The sequence below is a fragment of the Xenopus laevis genome, chromosome 7S, assembly GCF_017654675.1.
Source record: "Xenopus laevis strain J_2021 chromosome 7S, Xenopus_laevis_v10.1, whole genome shotgun sequence".
Lineage (NCBI taxonomy): Eukaryota > Metazoa > Chordata > Amphibia > Anura > Pipidae > Xenopus > Xenopus laevis.
In genome coordinates, this window is record NC_054384.1 from 83,816,627 (window position 1) to 83,835,977 (window position 19,351).

The 19,351-nt window shown below is 39.5% G+C and overlaps 1 protein-coding gene across 3 annotated transcripts in view; it reads right to left on the reverse strand.

Annotated features, from left to right (window-relative positions):
- Window positions 1-4,646: 4,646 nt before the first annotated feature.
- LOC108697669 (uncharacterized oxidoreductase YjhC) overlaps window positions 4,647-19,351 on the reverse strand; it is a 93,083-nt gene continuing 78,378 nt past the window's right edge. For all 3 annotated transcript variants that reach the window (XM_041571464.1, XM_041571465.1, XM_018227925.2), the window contains exons 15-16: window positions 6,029-6,193; window positions 4,647-5,331 (exon numbers count right to left, since the gene is read on the reverse strand). In XM_041571464.1, coding sequence (XP_041427398.1) covers window positions 5,203-5,331; window positions 6,029-6,193 — 294 coding nt within the window. In that variant the 3' untranslated portion in view covers window positions 4,647-5,202. The remainder of the gene's footprint in view (window positions 5,332-6,028; window positions 6,194-19,351) is intronic.

Below are 19,351 nucleotides of genomic sequence, written 5' to 3' on the forward strand. Positions count from 1 at the left end.
TACCAGTAATGAATATTTGAACAAAGCCATATTTGTATCTATGTTTACTGCCGTAATAGTGGATAAAGGGAAGACAATGCACTTATTTTGCACATGTGAAAATAATGAATGTATTTGTTTTAAAGAGGAACCGAATGTATTTACAGGTTAAAATATTATTTATCTACTTTGCTGTTATTATATTGAAGGATATTTCATGAAATGATGGTAATTAAAAATGTTACCAGATGATATCATGAGAAGCCAATAAAAAAAATTTCCAGCCTCTAAATATTGGAATGACTTTTATGTAGTCTGGTTTTGTTTTATGAAAGACTGACACATCTGCAGTGGAGTAAAATAGTCATTTCCCTTATATTAAACTCATCTGACATTTATTAGTAAGATTTCTCCCCATGTAAGATGAATCGGAAGAACAAAAAACTGCTCAAAACGCAATGCTTCCAGGTGCAAGGCAGTACTTAAAGTAATAAACATAACTTAAGCTTTTCTAAAAGTAAACACAATTTCAAGCAACTTTGCAATATACATCAATTAAAAACTATGCAGAATTTTCATGATTTTTAATGGTTTGGAACAGTTCCCTAAGCCTAGCCCCCTGCTCTCCTGCTGATCTGTCTGACTACTTTGCTGAGCTGACTGACTACGGTTACTTTTTATCAACAGCCATCTGTCCTTAGCATGCATCCTCCAAACCCCACAATTCCCTGCACATGTGACTTCAATAAGAAATGGAACATCACAGTGCAATGCATTGTGGATTATGTAGTTCCTGCATGTTGTCTGTTAGCTGTGGAGAATTTGTAACATCAGTGTTTAGTCCCTTTCTGTATATTATGCAGAAAGAGAAGAACTGTTATACAGCTGGATTTCAGCATATAAAATGGCATTTATTCATACTTTTTGAAGAAACAGCTAACTGTGATGGGTATATTAGGGGTTTCTGTGTTATGTGGGCCTCTTTATCAAATTTTGGTTTGGAAGCTGGAGTTCCCCATTTAATAGCTGCCACAAGCAGGGCTGAGCAGGTGTTAAATTCAGGGCTGCATAGTTCCTGGCTCCCCTGATGCTCCTGTTATATGCCTTTCATTAATAATGCTCAAGGAAGGGATGAATGAAAGACACCAACATCCCACCCAGAAGCCACCCCTCCTGTACCCGGTCCTGCATTCAGAAACAGATTCAACACGGGGAGGCACATTTATCAAGGGTCGAATTTCGAATTCAAGTGAGGTTTTTTTAAACTCCCCTAAACTCCCATAAATTCGAAATTTGACTACATGGTAACATAGTAAGTAAGGTTGAAAAAAGACACACGTCCATCAAGTTCAACCTTTTTTTTTTTATCATATCTGCCTAACTGCCAGTTGATCCAGAGGAATGCAAAAAACCCATCTGAAGCCTCACCAAAATGGCAATTGGACAAGTCCCTGGATCAACTTGTACTATGAGCTATCTCCCATAACCCTGTATTCCCTCACTTGCTAAAAAGCCATCCAACCCCTTCTTAAATCTATCTAATGTATCAGCCTGTACAACTGATTCAGGGAGAGAATTCCACATCTTCACAGCTCTCACTGTAAAAAACCCCTTCCGAATATTTAGGCGGAACCTCTTTTCTTCTAATCGGAATGGGTGACCTCGTGTCAGCTGGAAAGACCTACTGGTAAATAAAGCATTAGGGAGATTATTATATGATCCCCTTATATATTTATACATAGTTATCATATCACCCCTTAAGCGCCTCTTCTCCAGCCTGAACATCCCCAATTTGGCCAGTCTTTCCTCATAGCTAAGATTTTCAATCCCTTTTACCAGCTTAGTTACCCTTCTCTGTACCCTCTCTAATACAATAATGTCCTGTTTGAGTGATGGAGACCAAAACTGTACGGCATATTCTAGATGGGGCCTTACAAGTGCTCTATACAGTGGAAGAATGACCCCCTCCTCCCTTGACTCTATGCCCCTTTTAAAACATCTCAAGACCTTATTTGCCCTTGATGCTGCTGACTGGCATTGCTTGCTACAGCCAAGTTTATCATCTACAAGGACTCCAAGGTCCTTTTCCATAATGGATTTGCCTAGTGCAGTCCCATTAAGGGTATAAGTGGCTTGGATATTTTTACATCCCAGGTGCAGGACTTTACATTTATCAACATTGAATCTCATTTGCCACTTAGCTGCCCAGATTGCCAGTTTGTCAAGATCATGTTGCAAGGATGCCACATCCTGGATGGAATTAATTGGGTTAAAATGTATTAATAAAATGAAATTTTTACAACTCAAACAATTTTAAACGACCCGAAAACTCGAATAGAATTCAATTTGAATTATAAAAACGCTATTCAAATTTAAAAAACTCAAATCAAGTTTTTTTCGGAGAATGTCAGGAAGGCTACAAACGTTACTAAATTGATCCCTGGACCTCTCCCATTGACTTATACAGTTATTTGGCAAATAGTCGAATTTGAGTTCTTAAAGGGCCAGAGTATGATAAATCTCAAAATTTTAATTCAAATTAAAACTTGAATTGTGTTTGGATCATTCACAATTTCGAATTTGAGAGTTTTGACCAAAAAACAAAAATTCTAATTAATAAATCTGCCCCTTCATATTCTATTCTTGAGTTATAAAGAGTTGCACCTGGAGCCAAATATTGAGGGGGGTGGTTTTTACAGTAGATGGGCAGGTGAATGGTGGACAAAAAAAAACCTGGTTCTTTGTCCTACCTCACGTGTCTGAATGACACATAAGTTAGTGGACACCTAAGGCTAGTGCCACACGGGGGTGTTTCTAAACTTGTGAATAAATGCAAGAAACAGCCTCTCCACTCTCATGCGCAATCTCCTGTGTCTGAACTGTACTGTGTTGGCCTGGATGCAGACATAGCAGAATTTTGGTGTGAATATATATATATAATACACAAAAGCCATGAATATCTTGTAAATTACATCCTTATAAACGGTGAGTTCTGATGTCATCAGTTATAAACGGTGAGTTCTGATGTCATTTCTGTCACATGACTCACTGAAATTGTGTATTATAATAAATAAAGTACCCCCAGTTGCAAAATATGAGGATATTAGAAGTTACCTCGGAGTTCCATGACCTGTATAAAAACACTCAGCCTCGTACTTTTATATGGTCATGAAACTCCTCGGTAACTTATAATATCCTTATATTTTACAAGAGGGGGTACTTTATTCACTATATACACACAATTCAAATATGGACCAGCACTCCAGTAATCTTCAAGCAAAATGTGTTTATTGAGTCATCACTCGTGAAACCAATGTTTTGGCCCTCATAATACTTCTTTGACCAAGCACCTGACATTGAATAATGGAGTAAGAGTGCGGGTACAGTTATATATATATATATATAAAATATATATATATATTTATTTATATAACAAACAAGGGAAAGTTGTGCTCACCACTATTTTTTAAAACCATTAGACGGGGGTGCAATGAGGGTGTGACCACAAAATACATATAGACAAATAAAAGAGTCCTTGTAATTAAGCGTAGGACTGGCCAGATATGGGATGACTTTGACGTAGTTGGCCAGCTTAAATATATTGCAATATATGGACAAACAATCCCTGTTTTGTTTAAAGGGTAAGGCATTTTTTAGTAGCAGTATGCACAAAATGTCTCTGTCTTAAATATATTGATAATGGGTTGAGTGCAGAGGACTCATATATTTATATATATATATATATGTTTGCTGACAGTGCCACCTGGGTGCAGACACAGGACAGAGCAGATGACAATGGATCGGCTGAATCAGCCATGCTTGGCATTAAGCTAAGTCAGTGATCCCCAACCAGTGACTTGCCAGAAACATGTTGCTCACCAGCCCCTTTGATTTTGCTCCCAGGTGCATATTTTTGAATTATTGACTTGGGGGCAAGTTTTGGTTCCATAAAACCAGGTGTATTGCCAAACAGAGCCTCCTGTAAGCTGCCAGCCAATCACAGCCCTGCCCTTAGTGATTTGTTTGCACTTTGTACACTGCAAGTTGTAAATAACCCCAATAGTCTCTCACAAAGCAGCATTTTTGTCATGTTTTATGAATGAACTTCCAGATATGTTTATAGTATTTAGTCACATCTTATCTGAGACCCATTGATTGCAAATAATTAACAAGACTAAGCAGTGGGCCAATTGAGAAAACAACTCCAACACTGGATACCTTTCTTAGAGTACTGGCACATAAAGAAATTTCACTTGCGTTAAATCTGCGCTACTCTGGACATCACATATGCTGAAAATGCTTTCCCCTTCACTTACCTTTGGCTCGCTGCTAGTAAAACCCATCTGGATTAATTGCAGAAAAATGTGAAAGAAGGCAAGTTCCCACAATTAAGCCAGATCACTGCAAGTAATGTGTTTTATTAGCAGCAATCCAAAGCTTTTTTGTTAGGTGGCCAACACTTTCAGTTGAAATCGTCAGATCTTGGGCAATATGCAAAAAAACTGTCAGTGTTAGTTGAAAATCCTGCTAATTTACAAACTGAATGAAATCGACAGCCCTGATTACTTTACTGTATAAAAAGGGAGGTAGATATAAACAGACTTTACTTCAAATAAAAAAAAAAAACACTCTACAGTTGTATATTACACAAAAAGACCAAGAGATGGTTATATAATATGGTTTTATTATACAATGGGTATTATTATACAATTGACTTTTCCCCCAAAACATAACGGTTAGTTTTTAAATGGCAGTACAGGTATGGGGCCAATTATCCAGAATGCTCAAGACCTGGGGCTTTCTGGAAACCAGATCTTTCTGTAATTTGGATCTTCATACCTTACATCTACTAGAAAATCTTGTAAAACTTAAATAAACCCAATAGGCTGGTTTTGCTTCCAATAAGGGTTCATTATATCTTAGTTTGGATCAAGTACAGGGTAATATTTATTATTACAGAGAAAAAGGAAATAATTTTTTAAAAATTTGGATTATTTGTATAAAACAGAGTCTACGGGAGATGGCCTTTCTGTAAATCAGATCTTTCTGAATAACGGGTTTCCAAATAACGGATCCCATACCTGTACATGGATCTAACATGAGCTTTTGTTAAAGCCAGCAAATAGTACAGCAAATGACCAGACACATAATATATTGTACTGTATTAATTCTAAAATAAACAGCGCCAGGCATATAAAACATACATAAAGTAATGCTTTCTATTCATTCTAGCTTGTCATTGGCTAGATGCACTACTATGCTCTCCTTTCTTGATCTCTCAGCCTCAAACACCAGCAGGTGACTTCTAAGGGTTTCATCAGGGCCAGAAAGTATACGCGAAGGGTCATTATTCTGTTGGCAATAATAAAAAAAACAGAACATAATGAAAAAACGGTGACATTATATTTAAAAGTATTGTCTGTTTAACTCTCCACCTGTGCATAATTGTTAATTATTGGCTCAAACTGATGTTTTAATGATTCTGCAGTCAGGTCCATTTTACACCAGTGTCCTTGGCACAGTATTAATGAATGGCAAAGTCAGTTGGTTCCATTAATTGTTGCCCAGGTGATCAAAAATTATATAAAATTTAGAAATCTGACATGGGGCTAGACATTTTGTCAATTTCCCAGCTGCCCCTGGACTTTATTCTTTTTATAAAATCGACTTTGTCTGTATAATAGAACACAATTGCTGTTGCATCTTCCATGAACTGCAGTCCTATACAGCTCAAAGTTCAGCCTCTTGTTTACCCCCTACTTACCTTCCAGGTTGGTACTTTGCAACCCACCTCTTCCTCTGCTTTTTCTGGATCAAAGTGCTACTTGTTGACCGTAGGTGCAAGAGACCAGCACATTTGCACATCAAATACCCTGCACCAATTCCCTGGTCATTTATTAACCCCAGCACAAGAGGAGCAAGAGGCTTACATATGAAGAACCCAGAGGGTATCTGTACAAACACTCCTGTTACATTAAAATGAACAATGCAATACATAAAACTGCTTATTATCGAACTGTGGTTAGAAAAGCTGATTTAAGGTGCTTACAGCAACAGCAGAAATAAAGCTCTCCATGATGTGATAGTCTGCTCCACCGTGCGCCATTAATCCCATTGGGATAAAGGCAGGCTTTGGAGCGGCATACTCTGTCTCCTTCCTGGTGAGAAAATCAAATACTCGAATTGGTCCATTTCCCCGACAATTTAATTCACCCTGGAAAATGAACAACAAAAGTCAAACTAATCTATTTTATTTGTATATTATGGGATAAAACACGAAACAAATATATACTCTAAGTACAGCTATGGGACTTTTTATCCAGAATGCTCTGGGCCTGGGGTTTTCTAGATAATGATCTTTCCGTAATTTGGGTCTTCATACCGTACTTCTACTAGAAAATCATGTAAACATTAAATAAACCCAATAAACTGGTATTGCCTCCAATAACAACCAATTCTATTTTGGTTTGAATCAAGTACAAGGTACTGTTTTATCATTAGAGAGAAAAAGAAAAAAACTTTTTAAAATTTGGATTATTTTATTCTAATGGCGTCTATGGGAGACAGACTTTCTGTAATTCGGAGCTTTCTGGATAACGGGTTTCCAGATAACGGATCCCATACCTGTAGTAGCATGTTTTAGTCTGCCTACTTCTTCTATAAACATTCATTATTAGCCACTGACTTCAAATTTCAAGATAAACTATAGATCATTATTTATATTTACTTGCTTCTGCAGAGTATAATCTGAGCAGTGTCATAAGCAAATATTTTTGAACCCACACCAATAAATCAAGCACTTTTAACCTTGGGCTGGATAGAATGCCCAATTATCTGACTCAATATCTGATTAAGTCCATTGTTATTTTGATATTTCAGTTCTAAAGAGCGATAACTAGTAAATCCTTCATCCAACCACTAGAGGTCACTCTACACATGCTGCATCAGAAAACAAATCCAATTTATAAACAGTTGGTTCTGCAGGATTTTTTAAAGAGAGACTTGTAAATGGAAGGCAGCTGACCAGTAGGGTGTGATTTTTAGATCACTATAGAAAGTATCTCCTTGTGGGCAAATTGTGTGTTTTTTTTATTAGATTGTATACATAAAAAGGTATTTGGACAGTTAATGCTGAAGAAAGAGATCAGGGTATTAAGTGGATGAAACTCTTTATGGGTTATATAATAAAAGGCGCTAAGTTTGCTCTAGGGCAGTAACCCATAACAACCAATCAGCAGGTAGTATTTATTGGTCACCTGTTCAAATGGCAGCATCCTATTGGTTGCTATGGGTTACTGCTCCTGGGCAAACTTAGTGCCTTACAGGGCAACCATCAGGGGGGGACAGGGGGGAGAGTTGTAGGGGGCCCCGAGGGTAAGGGGGGCCCAGCCACGCCAAACTTATTTGATTAGCCGAGGCCCCCCAACTTTCTGAGAGCTGCTGACTTCAGGAAGGCATGGACGTTTAAGGGGCCCTGTCCAACAATTTTCTCATAATATGGGGGGGGGGGGCTGGCCACCAATTTTTTTTCTCATGTGGGGTCCTAGCCACCAATATTTTTTAATGGGGGGGCCCTGGCCACAAATGTTTTTTTATGGGGGGCCCTGACCACAGGGCGAGAAAAAGCAGGTGGGCGGCTATAAAGCCGGAAGCCGGCATTTGAAGGTGGCGGGAGGGGAGAGCAGGAGAAGAGCTCAACCCGCAGCCCGCCACCAGCGAATAGGAGTATGAGGTCAGCCCAAACCCACCCGACCCGTGATCACTTCCAGTATTTACAATTAGCGATAGGCAAATAAATTCACCAGGCATGGATCTGTGGCGAATTTTCACATTTAAATGGCAACGAATGTTTGTGCGAAACTACGTCAAAAATTTGCCGGCGAAAAATCCGGTGTGACAATCATTGACTGTAATTGCATTTGGACAAAATAGTCGCGCGTATATAAATTGTCACTCACGTCAAAAATTATTTTGACACCCATTGACTTCAATGCGTTTCACAAATTTTCAGTTTCGAGATTTTTTCCACCATTTCGCAAATTATTCGGGCGAAACGCCCCAGATGCACTGGACTCAGTTTGGAACTGGAGGATGGATAGACCAAGCAGCACAACTATAAGCATGTGCAAGGAGCGCCTTTTGATGCAATGACGCCCATAGACTCTAATGGGTGAAAAAATTTGTTGAGCGTCAAAAATTTGTCCGGCAATTTGTTGCGAGTTAAAAAAACAATTGTTGTCCATAGACTTCAATGCATTTTGGCTAATTTTCGGCGTTTCACGAATTTTTGGCCGAAACGAAACAGGCCAGATTTCCCCATCACTATCAATAACCTTTAATTAATGGGATTTTTGTGCCGCAACTGCTGCCAAATCTGCACTGCTGTAACTGTACTTGTGGTCCTACATTCAGTTTTTTCCCTAGGGGGCACTAAAACACTGTGGGTTGCCTATGGTAATACATACTGTTTGATACATTTGTTTATGAGTATTATTTTAACCAGACACTTACATTGGGGAGCTGCTGTACTATACCTTTAAGCAAATCAAACCAATAACCTTTTCTGTCCTTAACTGTTAAGTTGTTGAAATAAGAAAGCTAAGTAAAAGAAGAAAAGAAAAAAAAACCCCAAAAGCTGCTTTAGCCCCAGTTATGCTGTGGAGTTCAGCTGATGAATCCAGGGACATGTCATATGAGAACATTGCAAAGAATTAGTTCAATCACTATCTTCCTGTATCCGAGATACAAATAAATTGCAGGGCACTCAATCTCCCTTGATGAATTCCTTATAAAAGTATTGCTTTTGTGGAAAAGTACAGCTTTGATTTCGGCGGATGGATTGAATACAAGTCACCTCTGATCAGACTAAAATAAAAGAGAAAAAATACAATATTATAAATAATGACTTGAGACTAGCAAACATGGGCTGAGTTTTAGAAACAAAGCAAAAAGAATGTGACCTGGTGTATAACAACATCTCTGAGTGCTGCCTAAAGGTTCAGGTCAGGGGTCGGGTGTGTGAATGTAATCAGAATTAGCATTAGAACAGCAACTTTCTTCTGGCCCACACGCAATTAACTCCCACAATTCTTTCACACAATAGATGAGTAAACTCCAGCAGGCCGTCCTCTAAGCAGCAGCCAAATCTCAGCGTGCTGGCTGCATTTACATACAGAAACACATGTGGCTTTGTTGTAACATTCCTATTCTTCCATGCTGTTGGCTGTTCTGCTAGGAGCTATTTCTTTCTATAAACACTGCTAATCCTTAATTCTTTACAACTACTGTACGGGGGTCACTGCATAAAGTATACTGCCAACATACTGGAATATGAAATAAATTATCCATCCATCAGCACTGCGCAATATGTTGGTGCTCTAAAAATACATGGAAGTAATAATAATCCATTCTTAAAGGACCAGTAACACCAAAAACTGAAAGTGTTTTAAAGTAATGAAAATATCATGCAGTGTTGCCCTGCGCTGGTAAAACTGATGTGTTTGCTTCAGAAACACTACTATAGTTCAGGATAAATAATGGATAACAGATAGCATTATGTTCTACAGAGCTTATCTGCTGTGTAACTTGAGCCTTTTCTCCTTTCAATGGCTGCCCCCATGGCTACACAGCAGTTTATTTATATAAACAATAGTAGTGTTTCTGAAGCAAACACAGCAGTTTTACTAGTGCAGGGCAACACTACATTATATTTGTATTACTTTAAAACAATTTCATTTTTTGATGTTACTGGTCCTTTAATAGAAACAGATACAATTTCCTCCTTCCCCAAAATAGCAAAATGTGCTGTCAGTTTCCTTGTATGGGCTATTGCCTTTTTGTATAGACTTAATTTCACTTGTGCTGCTTTTTCGCTACAAAGTGCCAGAAACAGCAATCGACAGAAGACTTTCTTATGAAGTCAATATGAAAGTGATGATGCTATCAGGCGATTCTCATAGGGGCCAATGGAAAGTTATATTGGGGCATTTTCTCTGCACATTCGGGCTGCTAAAAAAAACAGGGTGGGCAAAACTATTGCTCTAAGGGCAGAGACACACGTGGAGATTCAAGGAGATTTAGTCGCCCGGCCACAAATTGCCTCTTCTTCGGACGACTAATCTCCCCGAAGTGCGGGATGGCAGTCGGAGCTCTTTGTTTCCGAAGTCGAATCACAAGGAAACTTTGGCCGACTTTAGATTTAGATTTTAGCCAGCGGGAAGGCAGTTCGGGGAGATTAGTCGCCCGAAGAAGAGGCGATTTGTCGCCGGGCGACTATTCTCCCCGAATCTCCACGTGTCTCTGACCTAAGAAGTCTGTTAAGACAATCTGCACCAAGATATTTCTGCTTATCTCGCAGGTCTGATCATGCTGAGAGGGCTGCTTCCTTTGTTGTTGGAATTCTTGGCAGCAGTTACATTTTTCCAAGGGTTTTAGTCAATGTCTCTGCAGAATGGTTAACAAATCATTTATAAGTTACAGGTATGGGACCTGTTATCCAGAACGCTTAGGAACTGAGGTTTTCAGGATAATGGAGCTTTTTGTAATATGGATCTCCATACCTAAAACTACAAAAAAAAAACCATTTAAACATTAAATAAACTCAATCGGGTTGCTTTGCCACCAATAAAGAGTAATTATATCTTAGTTAGGATCAAATATAAGATACAGTTTTATTATTACAGAGAAAAAGGAAATAATTAAAAAAAAATGTTAGCAAGATTTATTTGATTAAAATGGAGTCTATGGGAGATGGCCGTACGAATAGAAAGGAAAGTAGCTTTAAATCAATTAAAGGAATTGTTCAATATAAAAATAAAAACTGGCTAAATAGAAAGGCTGTGCAAAATAAAAACTAATTGTATTATAGTTAGGTAAAAATGTAATGTATAAAGGCTGGAGTGACTGGATGTCTAACATAATAGCCAGAACACTACTTCCTGCTTTTCAGCTCTCTTGGTTTCCACTGATTGGTTACCAGGCAACGACCAATCAGAAACTTGAGGGGGGCCACATTAGTCTTAACTAGGGTTGCCACCTTTTCTGGGAAAAAATACCGGCCTATATATTATCTATATATTAATCTTTTTCCCTATTAATAACATTGGGATCAAACATAATTTTTACAGCCAGGCCGGTAAAATACCGGCCAGGTGGCAACTCTAGTCGTTTTTGAATCTGAGCTGAATGCTGAGGATCAATTGCAAACTCACTGAATAGTTATGTCCCATGTGGCCTCCCTTATAGTTGTTTTCCTTTAGATAAGAGTGAACTGTTAATCCTCTACTACACTTTTCTTTGTCCACTCAGTGGCATAACTATAGAGCTTCCACTATAGGGAACTTCGGACGACTTCGGAAAACGAAGCGATCCGAGTGCCATCCCACCGCTGATTTAGATTACATTATATTATATATATATATATTAAAATATATTATTATTAACAGCACTTATTTCCTAGTCCCTATTAATAAATGATGTGTAAAAATGTTCAGCTCTGAGTACTACAGTGTACACATAAAATCCATCTCCATAAATCCTGTTGGCTGTTACAGAAAAACAAAAGGCTTGATAGCGATGGGTGTTTCCCTGCAACATGCTATTATACATTAACCAGCTCCTTGTGTGCACTCTGATACTAACAGATTGGGCTGCAGAGGTGAAACCTGATCCCCAGCATTGGAAGGCAGGCACTGAACAAAGGCAAACACCACTGCTGCTGCTGCACACGCTACTAGTTGTTTCCTTGGCTACTCCAGGATTCCAATCTACACAAGATTATTTTTTTTTTTCTGTATTAATGTCATGGAAACCCCGGTAGGGCGCCATCACCTGTCACAAACAAACGTCGTTCACGGCAAATTTTTCGGTCTATACCGAATTTGTGTCTTTAATGCTTGTGTTTCTATGGTTTTGGTGGCATATAAGTGAGATATATACTTAATGACCTCCTGTAGGCTGGGAAACATGAGCATCTGAGCACCAGTCTTTTCAACAGCAGCTGCACCTCATTGGGAATAGTTCTGTCTACTCTCTGACTACTCTTCAAAATCATTCTCATTTAAAGGCAGTGGTCACATGTTAAACACAGATTTATCAAGGGTCAAATTTCGAAGTAACGGGAGTTTTTTTGAACTCCTATAACTTCGAAATTCGAATTAAAAAAGACTAATATAAATTTATAGTTTTTTTTTGGGGGGCAACAGGTCCGTTTTCGATTGAATTAGAATCGGACGAATCAAAGTAATAGCGCATTCGATCGAATCCGATTTGGAGTTATTCCAAAAAATAAACTTAGATTTTTCAAAACTCACCAATTGACTCCAAATGGGTTCTAGGAGGTCCCCCATAGACTAAAACAGCAATTCGGAAGGTTTTAGATGGCGAATGGTCGAAGTATAATTTTTAAAGAGACATGATAAATTTCAATATTCAATTTTTTTTCAAATTCAAATCAAATTTGGACTATTCCCTAGTCAAAGTATACAAATATTAGCTCGAAATTCAAATTTTTTTAATTCAAATTTTCACTTCGACCATTGATCTGTTTTAATCTGCCCCTATACTATGTTTGGTGAATAAACAATTTATTTGGGTGCACGCAGCCTGCAATGGATTCCATGCAACATGGCATTCATCATTAATGACCCTGCAATAAACCTGCTTTTTTTCTGGAGTGCCGTCTTTCTTTGGTTGTGGATATTGTGGGGACGCTGTGGACAGAGCACCCGGATTTTTATGGGGGAGCAGCCACGGGAGCATGAGTTTTTGAGCGGTGCCCTTTGTTTCTTTTGTATCTACATTCATCATTAGGATGTCAAGGTGCCTGATTCTGAAGGTGGCCACCCTAGATGACTTCCTAAAACACTTCCATGAAAGGATCACTTCCATTGAACAATGAATGTCTCTATAAAAATATTTTGCATAAAACAGCTTATATGTAAAACCCTGCTTTGTGTAAATGAACCATTTTGATAATTAAATTTTTTTTTGTAGTATGTGCCATTGGGTAGAAAACTAAAATAGATAAACTATCTGTTGCTGAAGTATTCATTTTGGGGGTATAGTTTTCCTTTAAGAATCAGTGTTCTGACCAGGGCCCGATTTCTGGGGTCTGTGTTGCCAGTCTAAATAGGGCAGCTGAGTATCAGGGATGTGCCGCAGTTTTCAAGGCACCGTTAAATTACTATTTAACAAAATGTCCCAGTACTCATAAAATTCAAAAGTTCATTCAATCAGCATCATAATAAAAATTAAAACATACTGACCCCGTGTGATCCAACAAGTTTCCTCGTGAGGCAACTTCGGGCGACTTCAGAAAACAAAGCACCGCGAGTGCCATGCCACAGGCATTTTTCATTATAGCAGGTGGAAGACAGGGGAGCTTAGTCGCCCCAAATAAGAGGCGATTAGTCCCGAATCTCCCCCCCCCCGAATCTCCAGGTGTGACCTTACCCTAAGATGCTAAACATCAGTAAAACTCAGCAAGAGACATGAAATGATACTTTTATCTGTGGAATCAAATTCCAGAAGACTTTATCCCAGGCTGACTGCCACTCGACCTACCAGGAAATGGTTTATAACAGCTAGGGGGCAGGAAGACATTAACTGCTGATGAGGGTTACTAGATCTGATCACTGGAGGACACTTAAAAAAGCAATTACCCAAACTGAACTGATTGCATTAAGACAGGGGTGCCCAAACTTTTTGCTACGAGGGCCAGATTTGGTGAGGTGAAAATGTGTGGGGGCCGACCATTCATCCTGACATTCTTTGAACCATTAACATTAAATTACAGGAATCGAGTAGTCGTAGCAGTAATATTTGGGCACATTAGTGAAATGATCTGCTACTTGGTCTATACTGCTGCCTGTATGCTGAATGTGTTAGCAATAGACACGTACTGGCACGTAGTGACGCCATACTTCTTTAGTTTACTGTACTGGCACGTCAGTACGTCACCTTGAGCCCTAAAGAAGTATGTGAGAGTGGCATGTCTCTACTTGCCAGTAAGTGTCTATTGCTAACACCTTTAGCACACAGGCAGTATAGACCAAATCATGTGCCCAAATATTACTGCTATGGGATTCCTGATCGCACTGTGCTGGGGGCCTCATTATTATTAATTTCATGATGGAGGCTGAGGGCCGGTGTAAATTTGAAAAAGGGACGCAATTGGCCCCCGGGCCGCACTTTGGACATGCCTGCATTAAGATGTGCTGCGTCCTATTGTACAGCTTTGTACATGTGTTTTTAATATGTGTTCGGATTGCATAGTGATCTGTTATACAATGTTACTGATTTAATAAACATATACTGTCCTAGTGCTTACTGTATATTAGCTCTTATTACGCATAATCACAGCATATGCAGGTAATATGAACACCAATCAGGAGTCCTTGAATTAAGGAGTCAGAAAGTGAGCGGGCAGCTGCCCAAGTTTCAGTTGTGCTCTAAAAAGTGCATAGACAAGCATGTGATGGTGGTCATTTGTGCACTTTTAATAAAACCTATAAAACCTATGAATTACAGTTGATACCTACATATACATTGAATGCATGTGAATGCAGCACACAGCATATTTAAAAAGGTTCCAAAGGCAATGTGAATATTCAGCACTTTAAGGTATACATAGGAGCAAATTCACGACCCTCCAAAAATTCGCCAGCGACGGCTTCGCTCACATCTCAACACTTCGCCAGGTGAAGAATTGCCAGGACAACGCTAATTCACTAAAATCCGAAGTTGCATCCAGGGCGCCGAACGCTGGCGAAGTTGCACTTGAGTCACTGCGCCAAGCGAAGTGAAATTGTGCTAGCATTGCCTAATTTGCATACGACGGAAAGTTAAAGTTGAATGGACGTATATGTTGCAGCAAATACATTACACTACACAAGTTCGGGAAACCTTGATAAAATAAAAGAGTTGTTATATTGCCCTACACATGAGCCCAGTGTATAGTTTATGTGCCATATGTTAGGAAATGTAGGGGGGAAGCCGGTTACCCCCCAAAAAAATATGTTCTACTCTATTGCACTTCGCCTGGTCTGAGGTGGTAAAGGCAAGTCTGGTGCAAGAGCTAACATTCAGTAAAATCCGCATCTTAGTGAATTTGCATAGTTACGTCCATTCGCCAGAGCGCAAATTTGTCTGGCCTTAGGGAGCGAAGTACCGCTAGAGTCTATCTCCTTCGCAAGCGAAGTTATGCGGGCGAACGTTAGTAAATCGCCGAAGTTCAAAGATGACGTCACACTGGCGAATTTTCGCCAGCGTTAGTCACTTCACCCTTTAGTCAATTTGCCCCATAGTCTGAACTATTATGGGAGACTTTTGTGTTTTAATATTAGAAAGCCTCTGGCCCTTTATTGTTGCAGTCATAAATGTAGGTGAAGCTGTTGCCAGCTATACTCTTACTATAGCACTGAACTGCCATCTCCTGTGTTGGCCATAAAGGCTGGACTAAGTAATAGGGGTTGTTTTATTAAGTCTTGTTAGATATTGGCTGTGAACTACTGGTCACGGTGATCTTGGCCATACTGCTGGCATTAGGTCATTAGAAAGGAGGTCATGCAGTAAGAGCTTAATTTCCTGTTTAAAACTTGACTCCTAAAGGTTCATATATTTTTAAAGGAGAAGGAAAGCCCCAGGGCGCAAAACCCCTCCCCCCCTCCCCTGTGTTGCCCCCCCTCCCTCCTCCCCCTGGCCTACCTGTCCCCCTGGGCAAATGCCCCTAACTTGTTACTCACCCCTCTGCGCAGGTCCTGTCCACGGAGTTCACAGTCGCCATCTTCTCCCACGCGCGTCTTCTTCCTGCTCTGACCGGCGTCTTCTGGCGCATGCGCAGTAGGAACAGGTACCGGTACAGCTCTACTGCGCATGCGCCGAATGTCACGAAGTTTTCCGATTTCACTTCGTGACATTCGCGCATGCGCAATAGAGCTGTACCGGTACCTGTTCCTACTGCGCATGCGCCAGAAGACGCCGGTCAGAGCAGGAAGAAGACGCGCGTGGGAGAAGATGGCGACTGTGAACTCCGTGGACAGGACCTGCGCAGAGGGTGAGTAACAAGTTAGGGGCATTTGCCCAGGGGGACAGGTAGGCCAGGGGGGAGGAGGGAGGGGGGGCAATACAGGGGAGGGGGGGAGGGGTTTTGCGCCCTGGGGCTTTCCTTCTCCTTTAAGGAACATTGGCAATGTTCCACCTCTGCAGTAGTCCCACCTCAGGTAGAAATGTTCCACCATCACAACAGATACTCACCTGCAAACAATTCCCTGGCCTACCCCAGATGCTGAAATACTCTTGACCTCTGCAACTGAGGCATACCTCCCAACTGTCCCTTTTTCGGAGGGACAGTCCCTCTTTTGACAGCTCAACCCGCAGTCCCTCATTTGTACTGGAAAGTCCCTCTTTTCTATGCACTGAACAGCCAGAAAAAGAAACAAAGTTTCTCACTTAATTGGCTTTTAGCAGAGAGCCCAGAACAGCTAACAGGTGCAAATAAGATACTTTGTAACAATTTTGAGACACAAAAATACAGTTTAGATAAGGAGAAATATTTTCAAACTTTCATAACCTGCCAAATTTTGTAAAACAAACATGGTAATAAGGGGGTGTGGACACAGAAAGGGGTGTGGTCAAAAATTGCTGCGCTACGTGTGGGAAAAAATTTTTTGATCCTCTTTTTACTTCCAAAATGTTGGTAGGTATGACTGAGGCCCTGAGCCTACTACCATGTTTGATCTGGCTGCACATCCCATGTGGAGACTTGTATCTGCCACAGACAAGTTTCTACTTTACTGAAACACAGCCATCTGAAAAACATAGGCCAAGAATCAGCCCCTATGCTGGCATCAAACTTCTTTTTTTGCCTGTACCTGGAACCATGTAATGCTTCCAGGTGCAGGCAAGGAAGAAGGCCGATGCCAGCATAGGGCTGATTCTTAGCATACTTTTTTTCTGCATGCTGAGATCAGCCAAAAGCTACTTGCTTGCCCATAGGGAATCAACAAAAAAAAACCAAGGGTATTAGGACATGGTAGTCAATGCCTTGTGGATAACTAACCCAGCATACAGATATATCAGTGACAAAAAAAAAATACCTGGGATGTTTAATTAATTTTTAATAATTTAGCATGGTGATCCAAATCACTTAGAGGCATATTTATCAAGGTTCGAATTTCAAATTCATGTGAGTTTTTTTATAACTCCTCTAAATTCGAAATTCAACTAATCCAACTTTATTAATAAAATCGAATCAAATTGTCGAGTTCTTAAAGGGCCAGAGATTGCATTAAGATTCGAAGCGAGTTTGGATAATTCACAATTCGAATTTGAGAGTTTTGACAAAAACAAAAATTTGAAAATTCAAAGTTCAAATTTTCACTTCGACCTTTGATAAATCTGCCCCTTAAAGAAAGTCCCTTTACCTAAAAACCCCCATATCCCAGGCTGCAGATAATAACATCTGTATTATTAACCAGTATGGAAAAACATAAATTATAAACAGTTTTGGAAACATTCCATTCTTATTCCATCTTATGAAGAAATTAAATTCACCTTTCAAGTAAACAGAGGTGACCTATTTACAATCCATGGTGAATTATTTCCCAGATTCCTTAGATTCTTTCATTTTAATTAGGTTGGCATTATAGGTTTTCCCTTAACAGCAGGGCAAGCTGCTATAATTTATGCATAGAAGTATTAAAGCATGAACATACTTGTCCTTCTATGTGGAAAAATATTCTTTGAAACGCATTACTGCTTTAGTGAAATCGTACAAATATTTGTATTCTCCACATCCTTGCTGCTGGAACATTACCATAATACATTCATTTGAAAGGGTCACTATTACCTATGACTTTTGGCGAACTTATGTTTAGTACAGAGGAATATGTACAGTGATATGGATTTATATGTCCATGATATGCAGGTCCATGCTACACAGAACTGTTGAATTGACCATTCCCCATATACCACCCTCCCTGGGCTATTAGGTCATGCCTTCTGCTTCTCTGCAATGCAGTTATAACACAACAGGAGGACTATTCAACTAAAAATTCTAGGTGAGTCAGTATCAAATTATAGACAATAAGATAAAAAATAACAAAGCAAACAACTAACTATACATTCAGCTCCTAATTTGAACAGTACACAAACCCTACCAGTTACCAGTTCATGCTTCAGTTGATGCCACTTGTATTTTCCATTGATATAGTATTTCTGATATTGGAGAAGTGTCATCAACTGTTGCACACCATTCACATACCCTAATACAAACTAAAATGTTAATATGTACGTCATTAAAAACCAAACTGTAAGACTGCTGCATTGTGGTTTAGAATATTTTGGCACTTTATAAATACATGTATTATAATAACATGTATAATTATAATAAGTGCATGTTTTTATTATTATTAATAATAATAATAATAATAATTGCATAATGTTTCTGCACAGTTAATCAATACAGAGGACTAGAGGGCTTAGACTACAGAGGTTGAGTTGAAATGCATGTAAGAACTTGTATGTACATGTTCAGCATTTAGAAATATGTTGGTGGGAAGAGTAAAAAGATATTAAAAATGTAACATACATTCTTGGACCATTACACATCACAGGCATTTAAAGCATCCGTTTAATACATTAACTACAATATATATATATATATATATATATATATATATATATATATATATATAATAAAGAAGAAATATCTGTCACTCAGGCAGTGGAGTAACTAGAGTGCCCCAGGGCCCCATGCAAAAAATCTTTTCAGAGGGGCCCAGCTCCGATCCCCTTCCTCTTGTCTCCACCCCACCCAACTCAGCCCACTCCCCCGCCCCCAACTCCGCCCACTCAGGGCCAACTTGAGTCCCCCTTCCTCACTGCAGGTTAGAGAGAGGCTGGGGAGGAGGGGGTTTTCTTATTAACTATAGAGGAAGCAGAGCACCCTGTTCCCTGTGCCCCCCTGAGACTGCAGGGTCTGCTTCCTCTATAGTTACGCCGCTGAACTCAGGCTGACAGGTAAATCTGCCTGGCTGCCATCCACGAACATATGATTTACCCAATGGAGAGAGGTCTGCACTCACCTGCCTGTATATATTCAGTGTAAATATAGAAATGGCTACAAAAACACAAACTCCAATATGGGGTGTGGTACCAACAATATGGATTTATGCTGAGTTAACAAAGTACAAAATATTGTTTTATTATTACATATAAAAAGCAATTTAAATCAAAACTGAAATGTTTGTTTAAATAGGACGCTATGGGAAATGATTTGTCGCTGCACAACATCACTAAATGGTCATGTGTTTTCCCTATCTGCCACAGGAAGACAAGCAAGATAAAGTAATAACGTTGGGTAGACTGGTAG